Source organism: Lissotriton vulgaris, chromosome 6 (assembly GCF_964263255.1).
Source record: "Lissotriton vulgaris chromosome 6, aLisVul1.2, whole genome shotgun sequence".
In the NCBI taxonomy this organism is placed as follows: Eukaryota; Metazoa; Chordata; class Amphibia; order Caudata; family Salamandridae; genus Lissotriton; species Lissotriton vulgaris.
The window spans coordinates 1,357,699,964-1,357,727,613 of record NC_141694.1 but is presented as its reverse complement, the minus strand read 5'-3'; the positions used below and the strand labels follow the sequence as shown (position 1 = coordinate 1,357,727,613).

The 27,650-nt window shown below is 47.0% G+C and overlaps 1 protein-coding gene across 1 annotated transcript in view; it reads left to right on the top strand.

Annotated features, from left to right (window-relative positions):
- Positions 1–27,650, top strand: part of PAPOLG (poly(A) polymerase gamma) — a 455,976-nt gene that overhangs the window by 129,875 nt on the left and 298,451 nt on the right. Inside the window, exon 6 of the mRNA XM_086927484.1 lies at positions 16,083–16,132. Coding sequence (XP_086783610.1) covers positions 16,083–16,132 — 50 coding nt within the window. The remainder of the gene's footprint in view (positions 1–16,082; positions 16,133–27,650) is intronic.

Genomic DNA, 27,650 nt, shown 5'->3' with positions numbered 1-27,650 from the left:
TTCCACCTAGAAGGCCTCCTTCTCCAGTCTGGAATCTTCATCTAGTTTTGACCAGACTGATGGGACCTCCTTTTGAACCGCTCCACTCCTGTGAGATACAGTTCCTAACTTGGAAGGTTGCCTTCTTAGTAGCGATCACGTCGCTGAGACTGGTTAGCGAGCTGCAAGCCCTAACCATTCAAGAACCTTTTATACCGGTTCACGCAAATAGGGTGGTGCTACGCACTAGCCCTAAATTCATGCCCAAGGTAGTTTCTCAGTTCCACATTAATCAAACTATTGAACTGCCGGTTTTCTTCCCTAATCCAGACTCAGTAGCAGAAAGATCACTGCACACATTAGACGTCAAACGGGCTCTCCTGTACTATATAGACAGGACGAGGGATTTCAGGAAGACTAAACAACTTTGTTGCTTTTTCACCACAGCACAAGGGCAAACCCATTTCCAAATCAGGTATAGCCAGATGGATTGTTAAGTGTATTCAGATTTGTTATCAGAAGGCTAAACGCACACTAACAGTCCCCCCCCAAGAGCGCGTTCCACACGCAAGCTAGGGGCATCCATGGCTTTCCTGGGTAACATTCCATTAGAGGACATATGTAGAGCAGCCACATTGAATAACCTACATACATTCACCAAACACTACTGTGTTGATGTGCATTCCAAGCAGCAAGCTGCTGTAGGACAGGCTGTTCTAAAGTCCCTCTTTCAGGCTGCTGCAGCTGGCTGAGGCAACCACCGCTTAGGGAAAAACTGCTATTCATTCTATGCACAAGATATGAATTTAGCGGCCCACATGCCTCGAGAAGAATATGCTACTTACCAGTATGCATCTGTTCTTGGCATGTAGGGCCGCTAACATTCACCCAACACTAGGTGGCGATCTATGCACAAGATATGAATGTTAGCGGCCCTACATGCCAAGAACAGATGCATACTGGTAAGTAGCATATTCCTTTCCTCCAGCGCTATCCTGTTCCCCTCCCTCTGTTGTGAATGTATCTAGGACCTTAATTAAATATTCCTGATTCATGCCCTTATGTGGTTATGATAAATCATGTCCTTATGAAGGCATAAGAATCATACCCATATTTAGTCATAGCCCATGCAGCCCAAATACGGCAAGGCTACTTCCTTAGATTCCTAGAGAGCACAATGAGTTCTTTCGACACACAACCTCCAGCAACCTGGGAATTCCCCATGTCTTTGTTTTGATTTGTCATAGAACTCCTGCGAGCACTAAAGGAACAGCCAGTTCTTAGTGACATCTTTTATTGACGTCTTATGTCCAACCTTACGTCAAACACGGCACCTTCCAGATATAAATATACCAACACTTGCCTTAAGCAACACACAGTAGTGTGGAGCAGAGCGGCTATCTACATATCCGAAGCCCAGCTGATGCGAGAGCCAAAGGAAGCCGTCCCTCCCCTTTAACACACCAGGAAAGAAGCTGCCTTTTCTCACGCCGAGAAATACAGCTCCGGTGTTTCCAGTCACCCTTGCGGGTTACTGGGAGACCGAGTCCTGATAAACCAGATACAAGACCTGCTTCATTCTATAACCAAGGTACGGAGCTGATTCAAATCTTAAAAGAATTCTTGATTCAGATTATTGGCAAACCCAACTTAACTTAAAACTGCAGCTTACTCCTTCTCACGTATTAGGCTTAGGTCAGGTACACCGGGGTAGGCGTATCTTAGAAGTAAATGTAAATGTATTGCGATTTATATAGCGCACGTATCACCCGAAGGCATCAAGGCGCTTGCCTTGGGAACCCGTCCTGGTATTCCCCTGTGAGATAACCCCAGCAGGGTATCCACAAGGTGAAAGCCAGGCATCCCGCCGCGAGGGGCCATAGTGGAGATTAAGCAAGCTATTGCCCAGAGTCGCAGAGTGTGAACCCGTGAGTTGAGTAGGCACCGGAACGAGAATTATCGAGTCTGTGGAATTTTTTAGCCCAAGACCCGCCGAGGCGGGGAATTGAACCCTGGTCTAGGACCGATCTCAGCTTCCGGGTCTGCCACCTCTAACCCCTGAGCCACACTTCTCCACTTGAGTTCGTTAGTCAATGTTTTTATGTATGTAAATATTTTATCCGTTTTTAAGTATCATATGGCTAAGAAACCATATCAATGCTCTTACAGTATTATTTCATAATACTCCTTTTACTGTACGCACTTTACTTCATGATAAGTATTGCAATTGTGGCAATTCATTTCTCTTGCATGAGAAAGAAGACTGCTCAATAACAACACCTTTTATTGAAAACGCCTGTCTCTCTATTTCTCTGCACTCTGGTGAAATTAAGCATGCACGATTGACTGAGTGAAATAACTGTTTTCACACGACTCAGGAGATATACTCCTTATTCTGGGGGAGCAAAGTTGTCATGTTATATGGTTGTCAGAAGCTAATCCCTTGTCTAAATCAGGGAAGTTAACCCCTCCCTATTCATTCGAGAGTTTCTAGTGACCTCTGAGCTAGCTGGCAAAATTAATTAAGTCTAACATAGTAGAGACCTAGATGACCTCAGTCCTACGTCTACACTGCTGTTTGTTATTCCAATGCGCAGAGCCTATTGAGAATATAGGAACTACACTACATGGCGCCCAACATTTGGTAAGGCGATAATCTAACGCAAGATACTAGAGTAACTCAGTCGTGCTTTTTCACACAGACCCCTTTCTCCCGTAAAAACTCCAATAGACGCCTGGAGTGGGTGAAAGGTTAATATCCGCCGAAACTTAGTAGGATGAGAATCCTATGTATTAGTTTACGGTATAGTCAACGTTGAAGATAGTGTTCCAAAATATTGTGCACCTAATTTTTGTTTCCTTGAAACTTGCTCTACAAAAAAATGTCTGTCAGGGTAAATGTCAGACAGTGAGGACGAAAGGGAAAGAGTTAGACTAGCAGCTCAACTCTTAGCGGAGGACACAGTCATCCAAAATGACGACCAGAATGAAATACTCATCCCGATCAATATAAGAAAAACCAGAACTATAAAACTTATAGAAAATGGGGTATCATCAAGAGGTGGTACAGTTGTATTTGTGGTAGGGGCCCATGAATATCGGCAGAGGTATTCTATTCCTGTCATGCGGACTTCAATAGTACAAACTACAATTAAAATTCCACAAAACACCCCTCATCAGGGGAACACAAATAAAATTACACCACAGAATATACAATCATGTCTTGGTAAAACACCTGCAAAACGGGAACAAATTCCTTTCTGGTTGCTCAAAAAAATCACTCGGGCAGTATTTCCTGATACTACCCCTCACGAAAAACACAGAATTCTGACTATCTGTCTCCCAATGGGGATCGCACCACCTGTGGAGGACTGTGACACTTGGGGCACGGTTTTTGCTTCAATCTACACAAAAAACACATGGTGTTCCGTCAATGGCGGTTATACCTGATGTACTAAGACAGATTCCAAACTAATACGGTCCAGAACCTGCTTTAACTCTGGGTATGAAATTACTGAAAGACTTTAAGCATGTCTCGGCTATATTAGCCAACATAAAAGGAGAAGCAGCATGGGTGGCAATCCGCCAAAAATTGAAGGAGACGATAGAACAGACCAACCTTTTGAGCTTGCTAAAATTGAAAAATCCTATGAAGAATTAGGCAGAGACAGTTTGGGTGGTAAACCAGTAAAACCCCAACTAATTAAAAATCCTGAAAAAACCTTTATAAAAACAATCTCAATTCTCAAAAGAAGTGGGAGGGTAATAAACAAACCACTCCCAGAGAAAAACAATTTCAGTCCAGAGGAAGGTCTCCTCAAAGGATATACAGATCTCCAGAAGGAGGGGGCAAGTCTCCCCAAAGGGAGTCCTCTAAAAAGATACAACCGTAGAATTGGGGACAATTTGAGAAAACCTGACAGATATCAAGATATTGATAGAAGTCTCTCTCGATCTTTTAAGACTTCCTTACAGAAATCAGAAAGAAGAGGACGGTCTGAACACAAGGAAGAGCACGTCAAGTCCAAAGACAAAGAACCTGCTCATCAAAGTAAAAAAATCACAATTTACCAGAAAGAAGGTAGCAAGTATTAAAATTAAACATGCTGAGAATCCGGAGGACACAACTGAAAAAGGGAGAGTGGGCCCAGACAATGCTAGACAGCGCAGCAGAAGTGACCATAGCTCGCAAGATCCTGATGGATCTTCGAGACAGTGGACACAAATGAATACATTCAGGTGGAAACTGCAGACACGCAAGTTAGCGTGCCCCATAAACTATATGAAATAACATTACTTATAGAGGGAGATAAAACCAGGAAAATAAAATGTCTTTTTTGGGAGAATCTATCTCAAGGCTATGATATCCTGTTAGCTGAAAAAGACTGGCCACCAGAGTTTGTCAGGGAGTGCCCTCATGGCGAAGAAATGATTATGCCTGCCTTCTCAAATCATATCTCCAACAAACAGGGCAGGGTGGGGTTGTGGACCCTATGCCAGGAGGCTCTGCGCCTCTGGCAGTGGCTGAAACATCAGGGCGTCACCCTGGTGGTTCAACACCTTGCAGGTTCCCTGAACGCCAGGGCGGACAAACTCAGCCGTCGGTGCATTATGGATCACGAATGGCGTCTGAACTTGGACGTGGCCCAAGGCCTCTTTCAGCAGTGGGGAGAGCCTTGGTTAGATCTATTCGCCACAGAAGAGAACGCTCAATGTCATCAGTTCTGCGCGTTGGAATTTCCAAGGCGGCACTCGCTCTGAGACGCTTTTCGTCGCCAGCGGAGCTGCGGTCTGTTGTACGCCTTTCCACCTATACCACTTCTGCCCAGAGTGCTAAAGATCCGAGGCGACCGGGCCCAAGTTATCCTTGTGGCTCCGGACTGGGCATGAAGATACTGGTATCCCGAGCTACTCGGCATGTCTGTCGATTCCCCCGATTCGTCTGCCTCTACAGGAGGACCTTCTGTCGCAGCAGCAGGGGACGGTCCTCCACCCGAACCTGTCCAGTCTCCACTTACATGCGTGGAGATTGAGCGGCAGCAGTTGAGGCCATTTGACTTGCCTCCTGAAGGATGTAATGTGATTCTGGCAGCCAGGCGTCCCTCCACAAAATCGGTATACGCCTGCAGGTGGAACAAATTTGTGGCCTGGTGCACAGCAAAGGCTGTGGATTCCCTTTCTGCCCCTCTTTCCTCTTTCTCTTGCCCAGCAGGACTCTGCTCTGGGCACTATCAAGGGCTGCCTCTCTATTTCCACCTTCTTAAGGTTCCCTGATCAGCCCTCTTTGTTCAATTCCCCAGTTGTAAATAGGTTTTTGAAGGGCATCACTCATGTTTCCTCCTGATCCTTTCGTGATGCCTCAGTGGGACTTGAACCTTGTTCGGACTTACCTGATGTGCGCTCCTTTCGAGCCACTTCATAACTGTCCTCTTCGCTTCCATACTCTCAAGACTGCATTCCTGGTTGCCATCACCTCTGCCAGGACAGTGAGTGAGCTCCAGGCTCTTTCCTCTAAACCTCCTTTCTGTCCATCCGGACAAAGTTGTGTTGCGGACGCGACCCTCTATCCTGCCCAAGGTAGTCGCAACCTTCCACATCGTGCAGTTCATCACCTTGCCCACCTTCTTTCCGCCTCCGCATCCCTCGAAAGAGGAAGAGACGCTCTACCGTCTGGACCCAAAACGTGCGCTCTCATTCTATTTGGATTGCACACCAGTTCCTGGTGGATGACCAACTCTTTGTTGGTTACGTGGGCGCTAAGAAAGGTCGGGCGGTGCACAAGCGGACCATCTCTTGGTGGCTCGTGTTGTGCATCAAGGTATGCTACTCTTTGTCTAAGAAGGAGCTTCCTGTTGGGCTGAGGGCCCATTCCACTCGGGCCATGGTGGCTACTACTGCCCTGGGTCGGGAGTTCCCTTGCAGGACATCTGTCAGGCTGCTACGTGGGTTCTCGCTGCACACGTTTGCAAGACACTACTGCCTGGACAGCGAAGTCTGGAGAGATGGCTTCTATGGCTGTTCCGTTCACCAGGACTTTCTGGTGTGATCATTGGTTCGCAGACCCACCACCGGGGATGGTATTGCTGGGGTATCTATTCCAAGGTAAAGAATCTAAAACTAACCTGTTTCTTTCAGATGCACAAGTTATTACCTTCGGTAACAATATATCTGTAAGAAACAGTAGTTAGTATTCGATTCCTAACCGCCCCACCCATCCTCCCCGTTCTGCGAATCGATGGCTAGGAATAAGGTCATCCCCTTTCAGGGCCCTAATTTCATGGCACCAGTGTTGGTTTTTATCCTGGCTCTGCGTTTCTGGCGTGGAAAATCTATGTATAAGAACTGACGTTAGCGCGCGAGGGCGGTGTCTAAGTACTCCGTCATCCCGGCGGCGATGACTGACGCAGAGCCTCAGACGAAGCCTACCGACGTGCAGGGGTACTGCTACGCAAAATTTTCCGGATCCAGTCTGACGCCTGGGGATATTCTAAGGTAAGGAATCTAATACTAACTACTGTTTCTTACAGATATATCGTTACCGAAGTAAGTAAATTGTGCGATGTGCTCCCATCAAAATCTAATTTCTCTGACCATTTCTCTGGAGATTAGAGTCCTCTCCACACAGTATATGCTCTAATGCTGCCCATTTTTCCAAGTACTCAAGACCAGAAACTGTCCTCATGAAGCTGAAAAAGAGCAGCACCATGAACTAGTATGAAATCAATGAATGCTCTAATGAGGATATAAAGGTCAAGTGATTTATCCTATATGTACGTTTGCATGGTGCTCATCAACCAATGTTGATGTGAGATGGTAGTAGTTACTCTGTAGCACAGCTCATACTGGGAATAATTCTCAGACTAGAACGTATGGGTGGCAGTATTCCAACTGCAGTGGTAGGTATCATACTTCTGCTCCTTGTGGCTGTAGGCTGTACAGTATCTCTGGGCCTTGAACACCAGGCCTGCACTGTGAGAAGTTGGCCTGGTATGTGATCACTATTCTAGTGAGCACCTTGCACCAGTCCAAACAACCCTTATGGTTGTAAAGTCAACCTTATAGACCAGCTATCCTAGTGGTAGCATGGACAAAGCAGTCTCAGGCTAAACTCAAGAGGGCATGTGAAGCCAGCTGTTTTACCCTATTTCACCCCTTTAATACCAAATGAAAGGACACCACACAGGATATATACAAAATGTTATTTATTTCTAGACCATCCCTCTGAACTCTTTGAGGTCAGAGGCACAAGCACAATACAAGATATTTAATTAAAATACAATAAGTTGCACAAAATACAGTAGGGCCCTAGGGGCATGCTAAACCATATACTAAAATAGTGGTATAACAACCACCACAAGGAAAGTGAATAGGCCTAGGGAATTGCTGGGGCTACGCTGAACTACCAAGAGTTAGGAAGCAGGAGGCCCACCGGATGAGTGTGCAGTGTCTAAACACACACTCTGGTTACCATAGAGAATGAATGGGTACGTAAAAGATGGAAACTAGTTATTTTAGGGCACTTCTGACTGGACTCGATGAAAGTTGCTTGAAACCTAGACAGTTGGATAGTCGATACCCACAGGAGCACCAGAGTACTCGTGTTACCTCACCCACAGGAAGCGGGTGCATAGGTGTCAGTGTGTCTGGTTTCGTTGCTGAATCCTATGGAGCCTTGAAGAAAGATGCTGCAGGCGACCGGAGAGAAGTGTCCGGTTGGATCCAAGGGTGGATCGAGGATGAATAGGACCTGAAAGCAGAGGGGACAGAGTCTGGGTCACTAGCCAGTGACCAGGAAGGAACCAGGCGATGTCACAAAGCAATCGGGTGATGTCTTGAAGCTTGTCTCTGCAGCCACGTGGACCAGGGGGCGTCGACGACAACCAGGGGTCCGGCACGGACTGTCCCACGAAGGCTCTTGCTGTCAGTGGTGTTGGCTTCCAGATTGGAGTCAACAAGCCTTGGCAAAGGCAACCCACGTAGGAAACTAAGTTGGTTCTTAATCAGACCAGCAAGGTCTGATGGGCTGCTTCGTTTGAGGGAAGCAAGGGTCAGTCTGGAGCAACTAGACCAGTGGTGGAAATTCAAAGATTCGTCATCAAGATGGCCACTAGCCAACGGGCAAGTGACCGGACAGACGCGTCAAGCAGGAAAATGCAGAAGGGCCCCACACAGAACTCGTAGAGGGTGCATGGCAGATCTTTGGTGCAATTGATGCTTGGGGCTGGGGCTGCTCAATCCCCAATGCACAGCTTCTCGGGTGCTGCGCAAAAAGCAAGTCTTAGACTTTTCAAGATGGCCGGTCCCACGTCCCACGTCGCCTCCACGGGTCTCGGCTCAGCTGAGATTGTGGACCGGGCTGTTGGAAGTCTGGAAGTCCGGTTCTTGTTAGGCTCTGTGCTTGGTTCTTGTTAGGCTCTGTGCTCGGGCGGGAGCGTCGACAAAGCAAGCCGTTGATTGTTGGATGGTGCCTGCTTGTGCAGGGTGGTCACTCCTTGACCACAAAGGAGATTCTTCAGTCTTCTATCTTCAGGTAGAATGTCGAAGGTCCAGAGTTTCGTTTCAAGTTTCAATCAGGATAAATCTAAAGTCTTGGGACTCAGCTCCTACCTATATACCAAATCTAGGGGCTGGATTACCTGCTAGGTCCCTCCTATGGGTGGGACCAGGGAAAGGGTGGTAACACCCCTTTCCCTTTTTCCAGTTTCGAGCTGGGGCTGGAGTGCCCCAGCCCCGGTTTGAAATAGACTATGCATGGGACACCTTGTGTGCCCCAGGCAGTGTCATTTCTTTCAGCCCTCCCTGCCCCAATACACAAAAGCCTGTCTGGGGTGGTGCTAGCACCTCCCAAGGCAGGAAACCTATTGTCCAAGCCTCCCTCGCTGGAAGGACTCCCAGCAGCAGGAGGTCAGACTTGTGTCTGTGGCAGCAGCATCCATTTTGTGATGCTGAGGCTCTGGTTAACTATAACCGGGAATAGTAGAAACATGTCTTCTCCCTCTAGAAGGGTGGAATGCTACCCCCGTCCCCAGAACTGGCGAGGGGGTAGTATTCCAAAACGTATGACACCTTACTCGACATGTTTTGATAAAGCCAAACCAGAGTTAGCATTTAACCGCGAGGTTCATAATGCATGTATATGGTATGGCAATATCCTAGAACCGCTATAAGGACATGGTTCCGAAAGCTGCAGACAGGCTCGGCTCATGCTAGAGCACAATCTCACATAAAACCAAGCACTCTGCCTCCAGGATTGTTGAGGCCTGCCAACGGAGTGACTTATAGTATTCCTATATCTAACCTTCTATCTAGACACATATATACCTATATCTAAGCAAGGGGTGATTACACGACCTTGCCCAAGCTGAGTTATCAGCCAGTTGTGTCAATGTGAGTGGCCAGCCAGGGGTGGCATAATACATGCTGCAGCCCCTGGTAGGCCTTGGATGCACCTATACCCTGGGTACCTATAGTACACTATACAGGGACTCAGAAGGGTGACCCAATGTACAGAGGCTCATAAGGTGACCCAGTATCCAATTGGAGATGTACCCAAAATACATGGAGTCCATTTCAAAGAGAGCAGATAGCCTGGGGCCCCGATTAGCAGGATCCCAGGCCAACTAAGGCGAAAACCAGCGAAACATTAGGCAAAAAATCTGGGGTAACCATAGTCTGGTATCCACCTTCCTACATGCACTTTCAAGGTCCTGGAGGCACTGGAACCAGTTCAATCTGTTGCCTATGCAGACTCAATGAACTGCTTCAGGGGAAGGGGCTGGAGTGCCTACCTGCCCCCTAAAACACCAAAGGAGTAAACCATGCTCCACTAACCCACTTCCCTCCCCTAGGTTTGTCGGTGGGGGCACCTTCCACTCTGGCTGCAAGATGGTTTTTCAGACAAGCTAACTCTTGAGTGGGGACATGGTGCATAAGTCTGCTTCATGACTTCCTCATCAGGTATTTGTGAATCTTCTAGAATTATACATAATTCTAAGGATTATTTCAGAGTTGTTTGTCTGAAATGTCCTATTACAGGAAAAACCCTCCGCAACCTTCTGTTTAGTAGACCAGTGGTTTTATATTCTTTTGAGGTCTGACTACTCCAGTTTCACATTTCAGACTGTTTCCCATGTAGCGGTCCTGTCAAGTTGTATTTGTACTGGTGTTATTTGTGTCTCTAAACTCCATTACTAGTATCATGGGGCAGGTTTGGTGAATTACAATTATTTTCAATTCACTTTTTTTCTTTAAAAGGCCAGATCTTGAGACTTGTCTGAACTTGATCTAAAAATCCTTTAATTTTGTATTCACCCCTTGACTGCCATTTTGACGTGCGTGTGTGTTTGTGCAGGCGCTCCAATCCTGGCAAGAAAAAGCACTTGTGGGGTGATTCTTTTATAGGTTGAATTAGATGTATAATTATGCATCTGAAACACAGCGCTTTGACCCATTTGGGTAGATTTAGCAGGTGGATGTAATCCATGATCAAATCCTGTTTAATATGAGAAACTTGAATGGGGTTTATACCCTACGACTGAATGAGCACACAGCACTTTGAATGACCATGTATATAAAACTGATGCCTTGATTTATGGTGATGAAACTCTTAATCTTTACACAGAGAAGTTGAAACTGACAAGGATCTGTTTTCTATGTTAATTGCACGTTGCACTTGTGGTGATCTCTTTAAATGAGAAATGGAAGTAATACAAACCTAACCCATGATCGAGTGGAAGGCTCCGAAACGCTTTGGGTCCTTGTTGCCGGTGTTAGCTCAATAAACACGTTGTCACATTGGAGCTGCGGTACAGTTGGTATTGAGCTGGAACAGAGCAGGATCTGTCCGCTTCAACAGGTTTTTTGGAGATATGGGTGTGTATATATGTGTGTAAAAAAAAAATATATATATATATGTTTCAGGCCTTATATGGTTGGGAAATAGCATTTAACCTCTTGGCTGCTAGGCGTTTTCCCGCTGTGTGCTGGAAAATGCCATTTTAGTGGCACTATGACGAGCTCAGCTCGTCATCAGCACACGACACCCGTGGGTGATGACGAGCTGAGCTCGTCATCAGCATCGAAAGGGTTAAAAAACCATTGAAATTGCTCCTAGATAGGTAGTTGTACTAACTATATTTCGCGCACCCGCAATCCACTGCTGATGTCCCATATTACATCATTCATGACATGGTCAGTGACATCACTGATGACATCACTGATGACCTATCAAATGACATCACTGATGACCTCATCCAGTGACTGTGTTTCTGTGAAGTTTTAATATGTTTTACATATTGAAGAATGAGTGGATGTATAAGTGTCTGGATGAAGGATTTAGTAGGTGCGTGACTGACCGTATGAGTGAGTGATTACATGTGTCTTACTAAATGCATGGGTTAGTGACTAACCTGTCTGAATGTGTGCATCAGTATGTCTGTTGTGTAAGGTGCTGCATGTGTTGATCAGTAGCTATTTGAGGGACTATATGGGTTATTGATTGGTTGCCCAAGTATTTGAATGGGAGACTGAGTGTGTGTGGGGGTGGGTGAGAGGTGTGTGACTCTGTGCATAGATGTGTGAGCAGTTGATTCACTAGGTGTATGAGTTCAAGAGTGCATGTGGAAACAGCTATATGGGCGGTTGAATGTGTGCATGGGTGTGTTGGTGAGTGAATGGACATCTCGGTGCTACATGTCCAAGTAAGTACTTATGTAAAACACAGTGCATGTGAGAGTTGGCATATATAAATGACTATACATGAGAGCCAGTGAATGTGCGAGTGGCTGTATGGTTAATTGTGTACTTGTATCCAGTGATTGTATAAGAGAGTAAGTATGTGTTGGTATGTTTGAATAAGTAAGGTGTTGTGTGTATAACTGTATAGCTGAGGAAATGGAAGTGTGATTGATTCTTTGCATGACTGACTAGGTGTGTGAGTAACTCCATGGATGAGTGGCAGTGTGAGTGTCTGTATAGGTGTATGAGTGCATATGATAGTGTTGTATTGATGAGTGACTGTATGTATGGGTGATTCTATGGGTGAATGAGTGAATGTGTGTGTAGACCTAGGAATCAGTGAGTGCGTATGTAGTAACCGGTATTGGTGTGTCAATGGTTTCAAGAATGGTAGTCTGTATTTAACACTGGGGTATCAAAGGTTATATTAGAGTGTGAGGAGGTGCATCGTATTATCACATGAATGATGTCATCAGTGATGTCATCAGTGATGTCACTGACCATGTCATGAATGATGTAATATGAAATCAGCAGTGGATTGCGGGTGCGCGAAATATAGTTAGTACAACTAACTATATAGGAGCAATTTCAATGGTTTTTTAAATGCTATTTCCTAACTATATATGGCCTGAAACCTAATGGTTTTTTAAGTGAATTGGCAAGGTTTTTAAAATACTAATTCCTAACTATATAAGGCCTGAAACCTATGGTTTTTTAAGTGAATTTGCAAGGTTTTTAAAATACTAATTCCTAACTATATCAGGCGTGAAACCTATATATTTTTTCAATAAATTTCAAAGGTTTTGTAAATGCTAATTCTATTAGCAGATAACGTTTATATATGTTATTCTTCTGGGACCACCTGAGCAGCCATCTTGTTTCTCAGGAGAAGTGAGGCACAAGAGCACAAAACAAGAGTGGAAAACGCGAAAAGTGGGCAGGGTTGAGACCCCTTGCCCTTCTCAGGGGGTCCCAGAAGGACCACAAAGTGCAAAAAAAGTATTTATTTTTTTCAATCTCAGGGTACGCGCACGGTACGCGTTCCATGCGCGTCAAAAAAATGACAACTTTGCTTTTTACACATGTCAGCAGCTCCCTGTGTGTAAAAAGCAATGCCGGCTCCCGCAGGAGGTTGGGAAGCGGCCGGGACCACAGGGGCGTTCAGGATGTCCCCTGTGGTACCCAACATGGAAAATGTAGGTGTCCTGGGCTCCCACACTACCGGCTGGGCCCTGTGGGATTGGATTCTTGGGCCAATATCTGCTTGGGGAGTGGGGCAGGTGCAGGGGGTCACTCAAAAGAAAAAAGGCCTGGCCAAATTGCCCCCTCCCATGTAAAGATAATAAAATGAAGCACAAGCCCTGGGGGAGGGGGTCTCTGGAGCCAAAAGTAGCCCAGGGAAGGGGGGTTGGCAAGCAACCCCCCCTTTCCTTTATTAAGAAAAGGCTCGGGTCCCCGAGGCCTTCATCTACCCTGGGAGGGAGGCCACCCAGCCCCCCTACCCATTTCATAATTGACCGGCCCTGGAGATGGAGTTCCAGGCCTAAATAAGCCCAGGGAAGGGGGCTACACAGACCCTCCTTTAAAAAAAGAAAACTTGTTTTGAGTCGCATGCTTGGGATCTTAAGGGGCCAACAAGCCTTATTGACTCCAGTAAGTCCCCGACAGCAAGATTGCCCGAGAGGTTGTCAGGGGCCATTACCCTTTTCTCCACTTCTCTACAACTGCGCCTTGTGGCGCTCTTCTGATTGGGAAATGAATTCCAATTTTCTCTTGATGACCTCAGGACTAAAGTGTACTACTTCCCCCAACTAGTAGTGCGCCAGGAGATGTGTTTGCAGAGAGGTGGAGAAAGAGGGTCTCAGCAATCCTGCTGTAAAGGACTTACTGGAGGCAATGGAAGTAGTCTCTGGGAGGGAAACTACTCCTCCTGTTATCTCCAATATGTCCCACACAGTGCGATTGCTAGGTCTTCAGAGGCCACGCCCCCTTTCTCCACCACTCTCCAAACGTGGCTCAAGGCGCACTACTGGTTGACTCTCGTCCCCGCATTGCACTGCTTGGTCAGTGACCTCACTGATATCTCAAATGCCATCACTGATTACATCATCCACAGAATGTGATGCACCCACTCACACCCCAATACAACCTTTCATACACACACCAACTTCCACAATACCATTCTCAAAATCATTGACACACCCATACTAGTAATTACACACTCACTCACTGATTCATAGGTCTACACACCCTTCCACTCAGTCACCCATATAGCCACTCACACACGAGCTCACTAATGCAGCCACTGATGTATCCACTCATGCACCCACACATTGTCAGTCAACCATAGAGCTATTCACACCTCACTCAATCTCAGCCACTTACTCACCTATGCAGTTATACACTTACCTATTCATACAGATACTAACACATACTCACCTTTACAGTCAGTGACCCAAGCAGACATTCCTCCATATAGCCACTCTTACAAGCACTCGCAAATAGTCACTCCTATTCCCCAACACTCACCTATGCTGCTTTTCGCATATGCAGTTACCCATACACCACTGACGCACCAATTCACTCACCAATACAACCACACTCAGTCACCCATATAGCGCCTCACAGATGGACTCACTAACCCATACAGCCACTGACTCACCCACTTACTTATCCATGCAGCGGTTACACACCCTCTCACCCACCTACAGACACTCACACTGGTACCCAGACACCCCTTCAGCTACTCACCTTCCCACTCACCAACCCATACAGCCACTTAGACGCTAACTTACAGGCTGATCCAGAAATTCACACAACGTAGTCACTGACCATACATTCACTGAGACACCTAATCACTCACTTGGACAGTCAGTCACGCACCCACTGAATCTTCCATACAGGCTATCCTACACCCACTGATTCACCTATACACCTTTGTGTGTGGTATGTATTTATATATGTATATATATGTGTGTATATATATGTTTGGTTTAACTGTTGCCCACTTGGGCGTAAAGTTAAAACGTTGTAAATGAATTTACAGCCATGACTGCGTACAATGTGACTCTAATGTAAAATGAATTTATTTTGTTTTAATATAAAAAGTATTTGTTTATCATGAATTTCTCCACAATCACAATGTAAATGTTTGCAACGGAGTATTTTCACTGTTTCTATGAAGACTAAACGGAACTGCACTCTGCTCCTTTAAATATGCACTTCACTTTAAAAATGTCACCCGTGAACACGCTGTGAGGTTAACATCCGAAACGCGCTGGGCACCCGTTGCTAAATAAACACCGTTTTTTTTTAAATTGAGGCCGCGGCACCAGTGAGTTATTGTGATTCACGTTACTGGATGTATTGGTGTATTCGGGAGTGGCGTCCCTGCTGCGTTGCCCACCGTGAAAGCGGCTCGGAATTTGCCGAGTTGTGTGTGTGTGTGTCTGTGTGTGTGTGCGTGTCTGTGTGTGTGTGTCTGTGTGTGTGTGTGTGTGTGTGTGTCTGTGTGTGTGTCTGTGTGTGTGTCTGTGTGTGTGTCTGTGTGTCTGTGTGTGTGTGTGTGTGTGTGTGTGTGTGTGTCTGTGTGTGTGTCTGTGTGTGTGTGTCTGTGTGTGTCTGTGTGTGTGTCTAGCGCCGTCAGACATGCTGAAAATTCGCCATTGAAGAAGGGAGTTTTAAACCTGAAACGTGTCCGGCGCTTCACTGTGACTTTGTTTTCTGAAAGCGCTATGCCAACAAGTTGCCTGATGAAAATAAATGAGCTGATGTCTTTACTTTCTGGGGCCTCCGTCAAATTTGTGGTTCCTGTTTTGATGTGTGTGTGTGTGTGTGTGTGTGTGTGTATATGTATATGTATATATAGTGACACATCACTCTTACACATCTTAAAACATTCAGTCACTGTATGATGTCATCAGTGATGTCGCTGACCTCGTCTTGAGTGATGTAATATGTGAGGTCCTAAGCAGTGCATTGCACAGGTGCAAGTTAGTTACCTCCGTTAATTAGAACTGTATTTCTCTGGTTTTTTAGGAGTGAAACCTGATCCTAACTAACTTCTCTGTAATCTTTGGGTTTTTCTCAGTGAAATATTAATTTATATAGTTTTTTTGTCTTGTAGGATTTTGTTCTGTGCTTGTTTGGTGTACACTGTCCTAGTAGTTCTTGTTGTGTTGCTGATATTAATTTTGTTTCTGATCCTAGGTGGTGGAATTTACTTACATTAGCCCATTAGCTTATTTCTCAATCTGGAAGGTGAACTGTTAAAACAATAGATCATGCATGCAGGGAAGATTCTGTTTTTCTATTTTGTTTATTTCAATTGCTTTTGATTTTTCTTTTCCTTTTTTCTTTCTAGGCAGTCGAGGATGCATTTGTTCCAGTTATCAAGTTTGAGTTTGATAATGTTGAGGTAAGATTATAATAAACCTTTTTTATGCAATTGACTAGCTCACTTGTACATGAGAGTTGAGCATTTGGAAAAGGATGGATGTTTTGCTCACTGATTCTCCTAAATTACAGATGTGGGCCACCACTCGTGAAATGGCTGTCCAACCCTTAAGTTCTGCTCTCTACATTCGTTTTTCTTTTTTTCCACTCCAACCATAAATCGGTAAGCCGAGGGGGGGGTGCGGGAGGAAACCGAAGAAAGATGGCAGTGAATTGAAACTCCCACCGACTACGGCCTAGAGTTGTCTTGATCCTGTCCATTCAAGAGACCCAAGAGATGTAGCAATACCTGTAGGGTGGCGGCCACAGAGGAGCTTGCTGTGATTGGATCCTGTGGGCCTTTAACCACCGCAAAAAAAGCCAGTGAGATGAGGTGCAGAATAGTGGCCGTGGATAGATGGTGGCTGGGCCGCGATAAGTGGAGCAGCCTCCAAAAGTTATTCCAAAATGCCAGGGGTGTGTTAGAGCCACGGAGGTACTAAGAGGATCACCTCTGAGAGAAGCAGACTGGCTGCATCCGTAGACAGCGTTTCTGAGGCTCTGAACCTCTGCTAATGTGTGGGCCAGTGGCTGCTCACCGTCCAGAGAGGAGGCTAAGCAAGATTGCCCTGGGAATACTGTGGTCCCCGCATTCATTTTCCCCAGCACTGGAGACCCCTGATGCATTGCAAAGATCCCTGAGGGCCCGCAGTGTATCTCAAGGGCACAATCCTAACGCTGGCTGACCCGCCCCACCCTTTTCTGGGGTCAAGACATCCGAGCGCATCTGGAGCCATTTGAGGATGAGGATCTTAATGGTCCACAATAAAGGCTACAAATCGGCAGCCTCCATCCTGGATAATTGTACCTTCTATAATATAATATAAAGATGATACACAGGCAGACACGTCTTGGCCTGCCCCTGGAGACCAAAAGCCATCCATGAAGGAACTGATGCATGCAGTGAGGGACTCTAGAACACAAATAGACAAGGTGGTCTTGGATATCAATCTTATGCACGCAAACTTCAGAAAATGTCAGCAGGCACCACAGAGCATATGCTGAAGGAACACTCTGATATCTAAAATAGGAACTACATTCTCATTGAGACTGCCTGGCACTTGCATGCCAGCGCCAGGATGCAGAGGTTAGGTCGAGGCGGAACATGTGGGTCTACCTGAAAAGTTTGAAGAGATGAGGAATGTTTTATAGAGGAAATCCTCATAGTTGGGCCTCCCAGAACAACTCAGCATTTTGTCGTGGAGAGAGCGCAGAGTTCCTGGCACCCCGCCAAAACTGGGAGTGTAACTGAAAACCAGTAATCACTCGGATCCACAAATTCAGGGAACAAGACACAATCCTACCTGTAGCTGAAAACCATGACCCCATTGTTTGAGAACCACACTGTGACCGTTTTCCCTGACCACACACGAAGTCCAAACCAAGCGCAGATCATCCGACAAAGCTAAAGTAGAACAATGGCACCACAATGTACAATCCATATATATAAAATATTTTCCGGCCTGGGAGTGCCTTTTGACATGGATAGCCCCCACACACACCCTTTTTGCCAGGAAAATTATGTGGTTTTGATTGCAACAAACCAAGGTCCCTTCCAACCAGGTCCCCTGTGCCAGTGCGCCTTCCCTAAAACTGTGCCACGATGGGCAACTTCATCTAACCTGGAAGTCCTTAGTAAATTGTACCCTTGGAACCTAAGGCCTGGGGACTGAAGATCCCCTAGGGACCCCTACCCAAGGCCATGCCTCTGCAGGTGTAGTTAAAAAATGAGTCAGCATGGCACACTGCCTGTGTACTATGCCAACCAGCACTGCCTAAGCCTTACCTATACATTAGGCTTTAAGGTATAGGTAAGTCACCCCTCTAATAGGCCTTACAGCCCTAAGACAGGGTGCACTATATCACAGATGTGGGCATTTCTGCATGAGCAGATATGCCCCTACAATAGTCAAGGCTATTCTTAGATATTGTAAGTGCCAGGGAAGCCATAGAGAGAGTACATGGGCTGGAAACTTGACAACTTGAGTTCCCCATCACAATGATGGCTTCTCTGAACCTAGGAGTGTTTGGTACCTTGATAAACCCATACTGATGCCAGTGTTGGATGTGTTAACCCATGTACTTAGAGGGCACCTTAGAGGTGCCCCCTGAAAGCCCACCACCCTTGGTGTGGTTTGACTGTCTTTAGTCATCCTACAACCACTGAATGTGTTTCAGGACTCCTGAATCTAGTGCCTCACCGGCCAGAAACGAAGCATATCCTGGGCAGAGGTGTTGCACCTCTTCCCCTATGGTGGGTACAGTGCTCAAGAGCGAAGCCTCAAAGGCCTGCTGCCTTGGTAATGCAACCCAGCCTCTCCTACAAAAAGTAAGAAGCATAGGAGAAGTCCCCCCTCCCCCCTTTTCACCAACGCCACCAGTCATGTGCTGGAGGCAAAGTTGAGCACAATTTTCAGTCCGCACCGTCTTTTAGATGATGGGACCAATCTAATCTGGGCTAGGCCTATGCCCTCTCGCCCAGGAGGCTGGCATAATAGTGGATGTAGACACCGTGGATAAGGGACCCATTGGTCCCTTCCTGTTACTCCCCTGTAACGCCCCTAAATCTACTATTTAGGTGGCTCTCCCAGACCCTAAAATCAGTCAATGATGACACTCAAACTTCTTTAAAAACCAGGACTGAAAATGCAAGGACTAGCCAGGCGCTCTACTTCGTCCCCTATGCACATCTGATTGACACATCTCAAAGAACTGGGCAAGGCATGGAAACTTGCCATGGATCGTAAACCGACAAAAGCCCATCTGCAGCAGTTGCTGGCAGAGAATGACCAGGACCTGGCTAGTAAAACTTCCCCCATTGGGGAAGAGGTTAAGTCCTCAGAGGTGGGGCGGAGGGGGGTACTCAGACTCCACTATCGTCTCAGATGGTAACACCACTGGGAGTGACTCGAGCAGCCTCCCAAATGAGGTAGGTACTGAAGATGCAGATCTTTAGAAACTGGCCACGAGGATAACCTTGGAGGCTAAACTGAGATGGGCCTACGACCCGTATCTGGTGGCAGCAAAATAATACATCGCGAGCAACTAGGATCTTTTGAGTCTAAAATCCCTAAAGGGAATGACCCTAAATTCTTTGAGGTTGATGACACCCTAAGTGGCTCATTGCATGTGAGAGTCTGTCTTTGCATACAGATCTAGAGTAATCTGTGGAATGCTATCCTGTGGGAAATGTTCTCAGGGAAGTGCAGGGGTAGACTCCTGACACTCAGCGAGAAAGAGGCTATATCCTATGAAGTATACCCTGATTGAGGGTTTTGGATTTAGTACTGAGGAACATAGGGTCCAATTTAGGGAGGCTTGGAAAATCCCAGATCCGGACCTGGGTGGATTTTGTAGTCTACTCAGTGAAATCGCTAGGCGGTTGGTTAGATGGTAACAACGTACATGACTTTGAAGGGCTTTATAATTTGATAATAAACTAGCATCTTTTAAGTAACTGTCCCCAAAAGAAACTGTCATTTCCTAGTACACCTAGGTCCACTTTCTCCTCAAGAACTGGGAAATAAGGCAGACCACAAGAGGCCAAAAAATCTGCTCAGGGGTTTTGGCCAAGAGACTCTTCACAGCCAAAGGGTGAGTACCAGGGGAAGAACTGGGATCCCAAAAAGGCTTGGTACCATGACTGTAGGTTATTGGAGAACCGAACTGGAGATTCTAGTCTGTAAGAACAATGAAAAATGCTTCTAGTCAACCTGCATTAAATGCAGTTTCTAATGTCTAGATCAGATTCCAGGTGTGGCTGGCCCATGTCAGTGACCCTTTCTGAGGCAACTCCAGTCTTTGAGGGAGGGGTAGACTTATCCTGTGCTGCATGGCCCACTACAGGCATCACCCTTTGATTAATGGGACCAGACTAGAGGCATTGAGGGATACTGGTGCTACTGTAGCCATGGTGTCAGAGCATCAGGTTCACTCAGAACTGTTGGAAGGACTTATCCAGTCACCAATGCTGAAAATGAAACCAAGAAACAAAGATGCATCTCATAGCTATGCCATCTTATGCAAGAGTTGGCCAGGAGGGAGTAGCAGGGCCCTCAACCCTCCCTTTGGAATGTCTGCTTGGAAATTATTTGGAGACATCCCCTTGGGCTGGAGTCCAGCTGAGGACCAAACCCATGCAGGAATGCTAGGGATCCCAGCCCAGGGGTGTGTAAAAACAAGAGCATAGCCCAGAGTGAAAGAGGTGCTCGATCCTGAAAGGGTGTACCAGCCATCCCAAGTAAAAAGGCAAGACTTGCGGACTAGCCTCTAAACTGATTCCAAGTCTGAACCCCTCTTCTCAGTAAGAGGACTTGATCACCCCAGAGAAAACTGAGTCTGAGGAGTTTAGGGCCTAACACAGCAGAGCTCTTGGGCCCAGGGGGACCCTCTAGGGAGGATGTGTGTCCGGGACAAGAAACCTGTCCCACTCTTTAGAGCCTGAGGAAGCAATCTGCTGCAGAGGCTAAGAAGGGGGATCTCATTGGCAGCCACAGGGTCTATTGGGACGATGGACTCCAATACACTGAGGCCAGAGAACCCAAACCTGGTACAACCAGGAGAATTGTAATACCTCAGAAGTTTAGAGTTTCTCCTCACTTTGATCCATATAATCTCCTTAGCTGGCCACCTTGGTCAGGATAAAAATTGGAATAGATTAGTCAATTACTTCTACTGGCCAGGGATCGCCCAGAAGGTGAAGGACTTTAGTCAGTCCTCTTTCCTGCACTGCCATTGTTAAGACAGGAGGCTGCCTAAAGGCCCCCTTAAATCCACTTCCAGTGGTTGGGCTACACTTTGAAAGAGTAAAGGTAGACACGGTTGGCTCTCCTTGATTGTCAAACAGCCTCATGGACCAGATAGATTGTGGTAGTAGTGGATCATTACACCAGGTATCCTGAAGCTATTCCCCTTAAGTGAACTGACCCTGCAGTGGCCAAGGTCCTTCTTGGTATCTTTACCAGAGTTGGCTTCCCTATGAAGGTATTATGACAGAGGTACAAACTGCGTGTTTGCATACTTAAAACCTGTGGGAGGAATGTCGAGTGACTTAAGTTAACTACCCAACACCACCCAGAAACCAATGGCCTGGTTGCAAGATTTGGCCAGACGTTGAAAGGCATGATTGGTGTACTCCCTGAAACTCAGGAGATGGCGCGTCTTATTTCCATGCCCTCTTATTGCCTACAGAGAAGGGCCACAGAGGGGAGTGGGGTCCTCCCCTTTGAACTTGTTTGGACATCCTGTTAGGGGTTTCCTGAGTCGTGTGAAGGAAGGATGAAAACAACCTCTGAGCCTAAACAGAACATGGTGCATTTTGGGCTTGGCCTTTATTCCAGGATGGCAGATTACATGGAAAAAGCAAGCCAAAACCTTCAGGTCAGAGAATAGCTTCAGAAGCAGTGGTGGATTTCAAACAAGGGTAAAAGGTATGAGTATTGGAGCCTGTGGCCTCTAGGGTCCTCCAAGGCAAGTGCAGTGGACCCTACCCTGTCCTTGAAAGAAAAGTGGTGCTTGCCTATATGGTGCACCTTCTGTAGTTTAAAATTTCCCAAAACGTTTATACTTGGCAACTGTTGAATCCCTACTATGACTAAGCTGATGTGACAGTCAGTCTGATCATGACAGAGGGAGCATCCAAGGTAAAGTAAGCAATCTGCTGGAATTATGTGCCCTTGAACCCTCACAGCCCCTGTGCCATCCCAGTTGTTCTATTCCCCAAACCTCACTCCAAGGGTTAAAACAAAGAAATGCGGTTTTGCGTGAACTATAGGGGCCTCAATGCTGTGGCAACCCGATGCTCTTTCAATTCTGAGAGCAGATTAATTGATTGGCTGGTTAGGGGCAGCCAAATATCTGAGTACCTTTTTGTTTTCACAAGTAGGTACTGGCAGATAGGTCTGACCCCTGGAAAAAACGAATATGCACTCTCTACTCCAAATGGGCACTTCCAGTTTACGGCGATGCCATTTGTTGAATTAAAGCATGTCCCTGCCACCTTCCAGAGGTTGGTGAATGAAGTCCTTGCTGGATTGGAATCCTTTAGTGCAGCTTATCTGGATGATATTGCGGTCTACAGATCTACCTGACTGGATCACCTGATCTACCTTGGAAAGGTCCTTGAGGCTCAGAAAAGTGCCGGCCTCACTATCCAGGCAAGCAAGTGCCAGATAGGGCAGGGAAAGGTTGTATACTTGGGCCGCCTGGTGTTGTGTAGTTCCTACCAATCCGTAGGGCCTGCTCATTGTTTGGACAACAAACTAAGGGCTTGGTGTCAAGACTGATTCTAGACACCCACGTAGGATATTTTGTCCTATAGACCAACTAGCTCAAAGTGCCACCCTAAGTTCCCCCCCCCACCTCCCCCACCCCTCACCTCCCCACCTATCACAAAGCTAATGGTTTCTGGCAACCACTGAACATGACCACCCCTATCCCTCAGGGATTGTGGAAACAGTGCAAAACCTTTCCGGTCGGTCACTCATGCTCACTTATTCTCAGAGAAATATACAGAGAATACACAATGGGCTGTTTTCAATAATATTTACTGAACCAATACGTATGCTGCAATGACTAGAAGACAGAAGCAGATAAACAGGACTACGAGCACCAAAAGCATAAATAGTAGGTAGAGTTCTACCATGATGATAAAGCAATTTACATATGCAGGCATAAAAAAATCTAGTGTACTCCTACAATGCAAACCTTACTCTAAGTGTACCTAGAGTGTATGTAGGTGTAGAGCAAAGAATACACCCCTCCCCCAAGAGACGATACAACCCTATCACCTGATGGAAAAGAGGGAAGGACCCCCTCTTAGTCACAAGTTGGACACTCCTTGTGAGATGTCAGGCGGCTGCATAGTGATCTCTACATGCATGGACCCTCTGTCTCAGCGGAAGTACCTCCTCTACTAATCTATTGGGATGCTCTTTTAATATAAAGCAGTCCTGCGATGTACACATAGATTAGTGGTGATGTGGATATATGGATAGCCCTGTAGCCCCGTGCATGAATATATTGCTGACCTTTGTACGTAGTAAGGAACAAAAACCTTGTACATGATATACAGGGCATCGTGATAATGTTACGCGAAGGGTGTTGTAAAACAAGTTTAGTTTTAAAGTCTAATCCAACATTGTTGTGCACGCAAATGGATGCAAAAGGTCACAGCTTGGAGAATGTTGGTCGTGAGGACAATGTACGAAATAAGCTGCTTCACTACATGGGCCTAACTCAAGAATATAACACTGGTAGGTGGCGGTCAAGTTCTGCCACTCCAATCCAAGATCTCAACTATTTTCGACTGGGAAGCACCAACAACCCAGATCAAAGTCAGGGCATTCCTACACTTGACTGGGCATTGCAGGAGGTTTGTGAAGCATCGAGTCTATAGTAGCCGCCCTGACAGAATTCACCTCCAAGACAATACCCAAGAAAGTAAACTTTACAGTGAACTGTCAAAAGGCTTTTGACAGTCAAGGATTCAATGTGATCTTCCCCAGTCCTGAAAACTCCAGATTACTCCAAGCAGTTAATTATGCTGACCGATGCATCTGAGCATGGGATAGAAACTATCCTAGCCCAGAGAAAGGATGGACATGACCAACCTATTTTCATAAGCAGGAGACTACTCCCCAGAGAGCATCGTTGGAGTGCCATAGAGGGAAACCTTTGCAGTTGTCTGGGCCCTGAAGAAGTTGAGGCCATACTGGTTTAGCACTCACTTCCTAGCTCCGACAGACCACACAGCCTTTCGGATGACTACACAAATGAAAGGTGAAAACACCAAACTGTTAAGATGGTCCATATGAATGGACTTTACAGTGGGACTCAGACCTGTGACTGCCCATGCCAATACAGATGGCATTTCTAGGTTCTTCCACTTAGAAGAGGAAGACTCTCCAGGGTAAGGTTAGTTTTCTCCTTTTGTTTGGAGGTGGGGGTGGTAGTGTGAGTGCCTCAGATATGGTTAGCCCCACAGTTTTGCATGGAAAATGATGTGATTTTGATTATAAGTGCACAAGGTCCCTGTCAACCAGGTCCCCTTTGCCAGAGCTGCATCCCTAAAACTGTACCACGATTGGTAACTTCAACTCTACCGTAAGTTCCTAGTAAATGATACCCTTGGTGCCTGCGGACGGAAGAGGGTCCCCTAGGGACGCCTCACCAAGGCCGTGCCACTGCAGCTTGCGTGCCTTGGGGCAGTGAAATGACAGTCAACATGGCTCACTGCCTGTGTACCATGCCAACCAGCACTGCCTAAGGCAGAGATCTTCAAACTGTGTGGCGTGGAGGTGCTGCCGGGGGGGGGGGGGGGCGCCAAAAGGTCTGCAATTACATGTAAATGAAGATGGCCTTTAAGCACAAAAGGCGCCCTTCTAGGCTGTCTTCATTTACATGCAATCGCAATTAAACGCCACAAACAATAGTGAAAGGATGTATAAGTAAGCGGCACTGGAGGCCAGCAAGTGGAAAGTTTGGTCAAAGACCAGGCTACAAAAAAGGGAAACCATTGCATTCCATTATTTTATTTTCACCTTGGAATAACTATCTAGAAATACGCACACAACTAGAGTACAAATCATTAATTAACTGTAAATTAGGCATATAGGGCGTGGTGTAGTGCCGGGCCATCAGGCAACAGCGTAAATCTGTGGGGGAATGGAATGTCTGCAGAGAAACTAAACCCAATCCCTTTAAACTATGAAAGTGTGTTCGAGGCATGTGGGCTGCTGAATTCATATCTGTGCATAGATCGCCGCCTAGTGTTGGGTCCGGATGATTGCACATTGTTGTCCTGGAAGAGTCTTCGAAGTATCACGAGATAGGTGGCTCCTCCCCTGGACTACAGTGCGCATGGGCATCGACTCCATCCTCCGATTGTTTTTTTCCCCCATTGGGTTTGGATGTCTTTGGGTTCCCTCTTGTTGGAATCGATAAAAAAACTTTCTTAAGACCAAAAGGTCTTTAGTCTAATCGTCGGTATAGTCTTTCATTCGGTCTTAGTTATTCCAGCTCGGTCCCGAGCCGGATTCTCTACACCCGTGTGCTTTCGACGCGGAAGGCCCAGTCGACGCTTCAGACCCTATCGACAGTTCATCATGGACAGTAGTCCATTTAAACGATGTCCCGTCTGCAACTCTAAGTATCCCCACATCGACGTCCACCCGGTGTGCAACAAGTGTCTGTCTCCAGACCATGATGAAGCCAAGTGTATGGCTTGTTCCCGCTTCAGGTCCAAGAAGGCTCTTAAGCTTCGACGAGCTGCGCGCCAGGAGGCCCAGCATACTGCACCGGCGCCTGTGGACATCTTTGATGCAGGGGATGTCGAGGAAGAATCTACAAGGGACATCAGTGAGTCGAACCCGCGTTGGATGTCGACTATGACTACGACGCGGATGCAGGAATGTTCGAAGCCGAAGAAGTCGTTGACTAGGTAGGAGACGATGACTGGGCCCTCGGGGCCATGGAGGATAGCTCGGACGAAGAGCTTCCTCAAACTGACACTGGGGCCATGCCAATTCATAAGGCTCAGGTCGAGGGATCGCCATTGAGCCTTACCCAAGATCTTACGATGGGTTCTACGGCCCCGCCTTCGGGCTCGGCCACGGACATTGCTGCTGAGCCACACCCTGGTAAATCGAAACCGAAAGTGAAACCTACGGTCTCGACACAAGAAACTACGCAGGTGCCGTCCTCTAAACCGAAAGTGCGCATCGCTTTGGTCGGATCCAAGGCCTCGGAGCCCTCGGCACCGAAGAAGCAGAAGGGTGTTGAGCCGAAGGCTCAAGTCAAGGGCGTCGAGACGAAGTCGGCCACGCCGAAGACTAAAGTCAAGGTGGTCGAGCCGAGTGCGTCGGCGCCGAAGACGGTAGACACCAGCAAAGGACTCGGTGACCCGAAGAAAGTACTAAGTGACCTGAAGGTTCTCGAGACTCCGCGTCAACAGGACAGGGCCAAGAGCGGCGCACCCAGAGTCTACTCCTGGTGAGGCCTCGAAGGATTCCGTCGAACCAGCGCGCCCATCCGCCGCTTTCACCAAGAAGGTGACTGACTCCCTACAGCGCATCAGGGACAAGACCTTATCGGTCGGACCGAAGGATCCTCCGCCTCCAAAGCCGGTTGAGAAACCTCATAAGGCGTTCACGTACATTCTTTTTACGGTGCCGCCCAAGACGGCGCCGAAGGCTTTCGCTCCTAAGGTAGTCGCCAGCGTCCCCGAGAAGGTTTCCTCGGCGCCGAAGTAGTCGATGGTGGTCCCCAGCCCACAGCCTCGACGACCTGCAGTGGACGAGCAACAAGAACACTTCATTGATGCCGAAACGGGCAGGCTTTCCTTCCACATGCGGAAAATTGCCCCAGAACGTCCAATGGAGTCCTACAAGATTCCTCTGAAGAAAAAGGACTCTGCTTCCACTCCTGTCTTGGTGGAACCACTTTCTCCACAGACTCATGTTTCGCCCACTTACTCTGATGTCGACGCTGGGGAGGGCGATGATGAGGAGTACAGCTATCCTGTCTATACAGACCCTGAGGATACCAATGAACCCTGGGCTGCTGGTGCTGACCCAGGTGATCCTCATTCAGGACAAGACCCTCAACTATGTTCTGCGAAGAAGTCTCCTACAGAAGACTGCAGCTTTCAATGCCCTCATTGAACGGGCAGCTAACAATCACAACGTCCGGCTCCATGCTGACCCTGTTGATGTCGATTTTCCTTTGATACCTTCTCAGTCTCAGAGAGAACTGTCAAGACACTGCCTATGCTGAAAGGTGTCTTAAAACATGCTGGTGAGATCTTTAAAGAGCCTACCAGGGCGAGGGTGATAAACCCTAGGATCGAAAAGAAGTATAAGTCAGCGCCTACTGATCCTACCTACATCAAAGGACAGTTGCCTCTGGACTCCCTTGTCTTCTCGAATTCTTCGGAAGAGGGCTAATTCTCAGACTACGGTGATGCTCCTCCCCCAGACAAAGAATCTAAGGTCTTTGAGGCATCAGGGAAGAGGGTAGCAGCACAGGCGGCCAACATCTGGCGCATTTCAAATACACAAGCGCTTCTGGCGTGGTATGACAGGGCACACTATGACCCGCTGGAGACCCTGTTGCAGCACCTGCCTGATGAATACAAGGAGGCAGCTGAGATGCTTATTCAGGAAGGGAAGCTGATCTCTAATGCTTCAATTAAGTGCGCTCTGGATGCGGCTGACACCGCAGCCAGGGCTGTCAACACTAGTGTTATGCTACGACGACATGCCTGGCTGAGAATCTCTGGATTTAAGCCTGAAATAAAAACCACCATCCTTAATCAAACGGTGAATCCAGATCACCTGTTTGGCCCAGAGGTTGACACCACCTTAGAAAAAATTAAGGACACTGAAACAGCTAAATCCTTGGGTGCCTTGCAGTCCCAGCAGTTTCGGGGTGGGTCTTTTCGT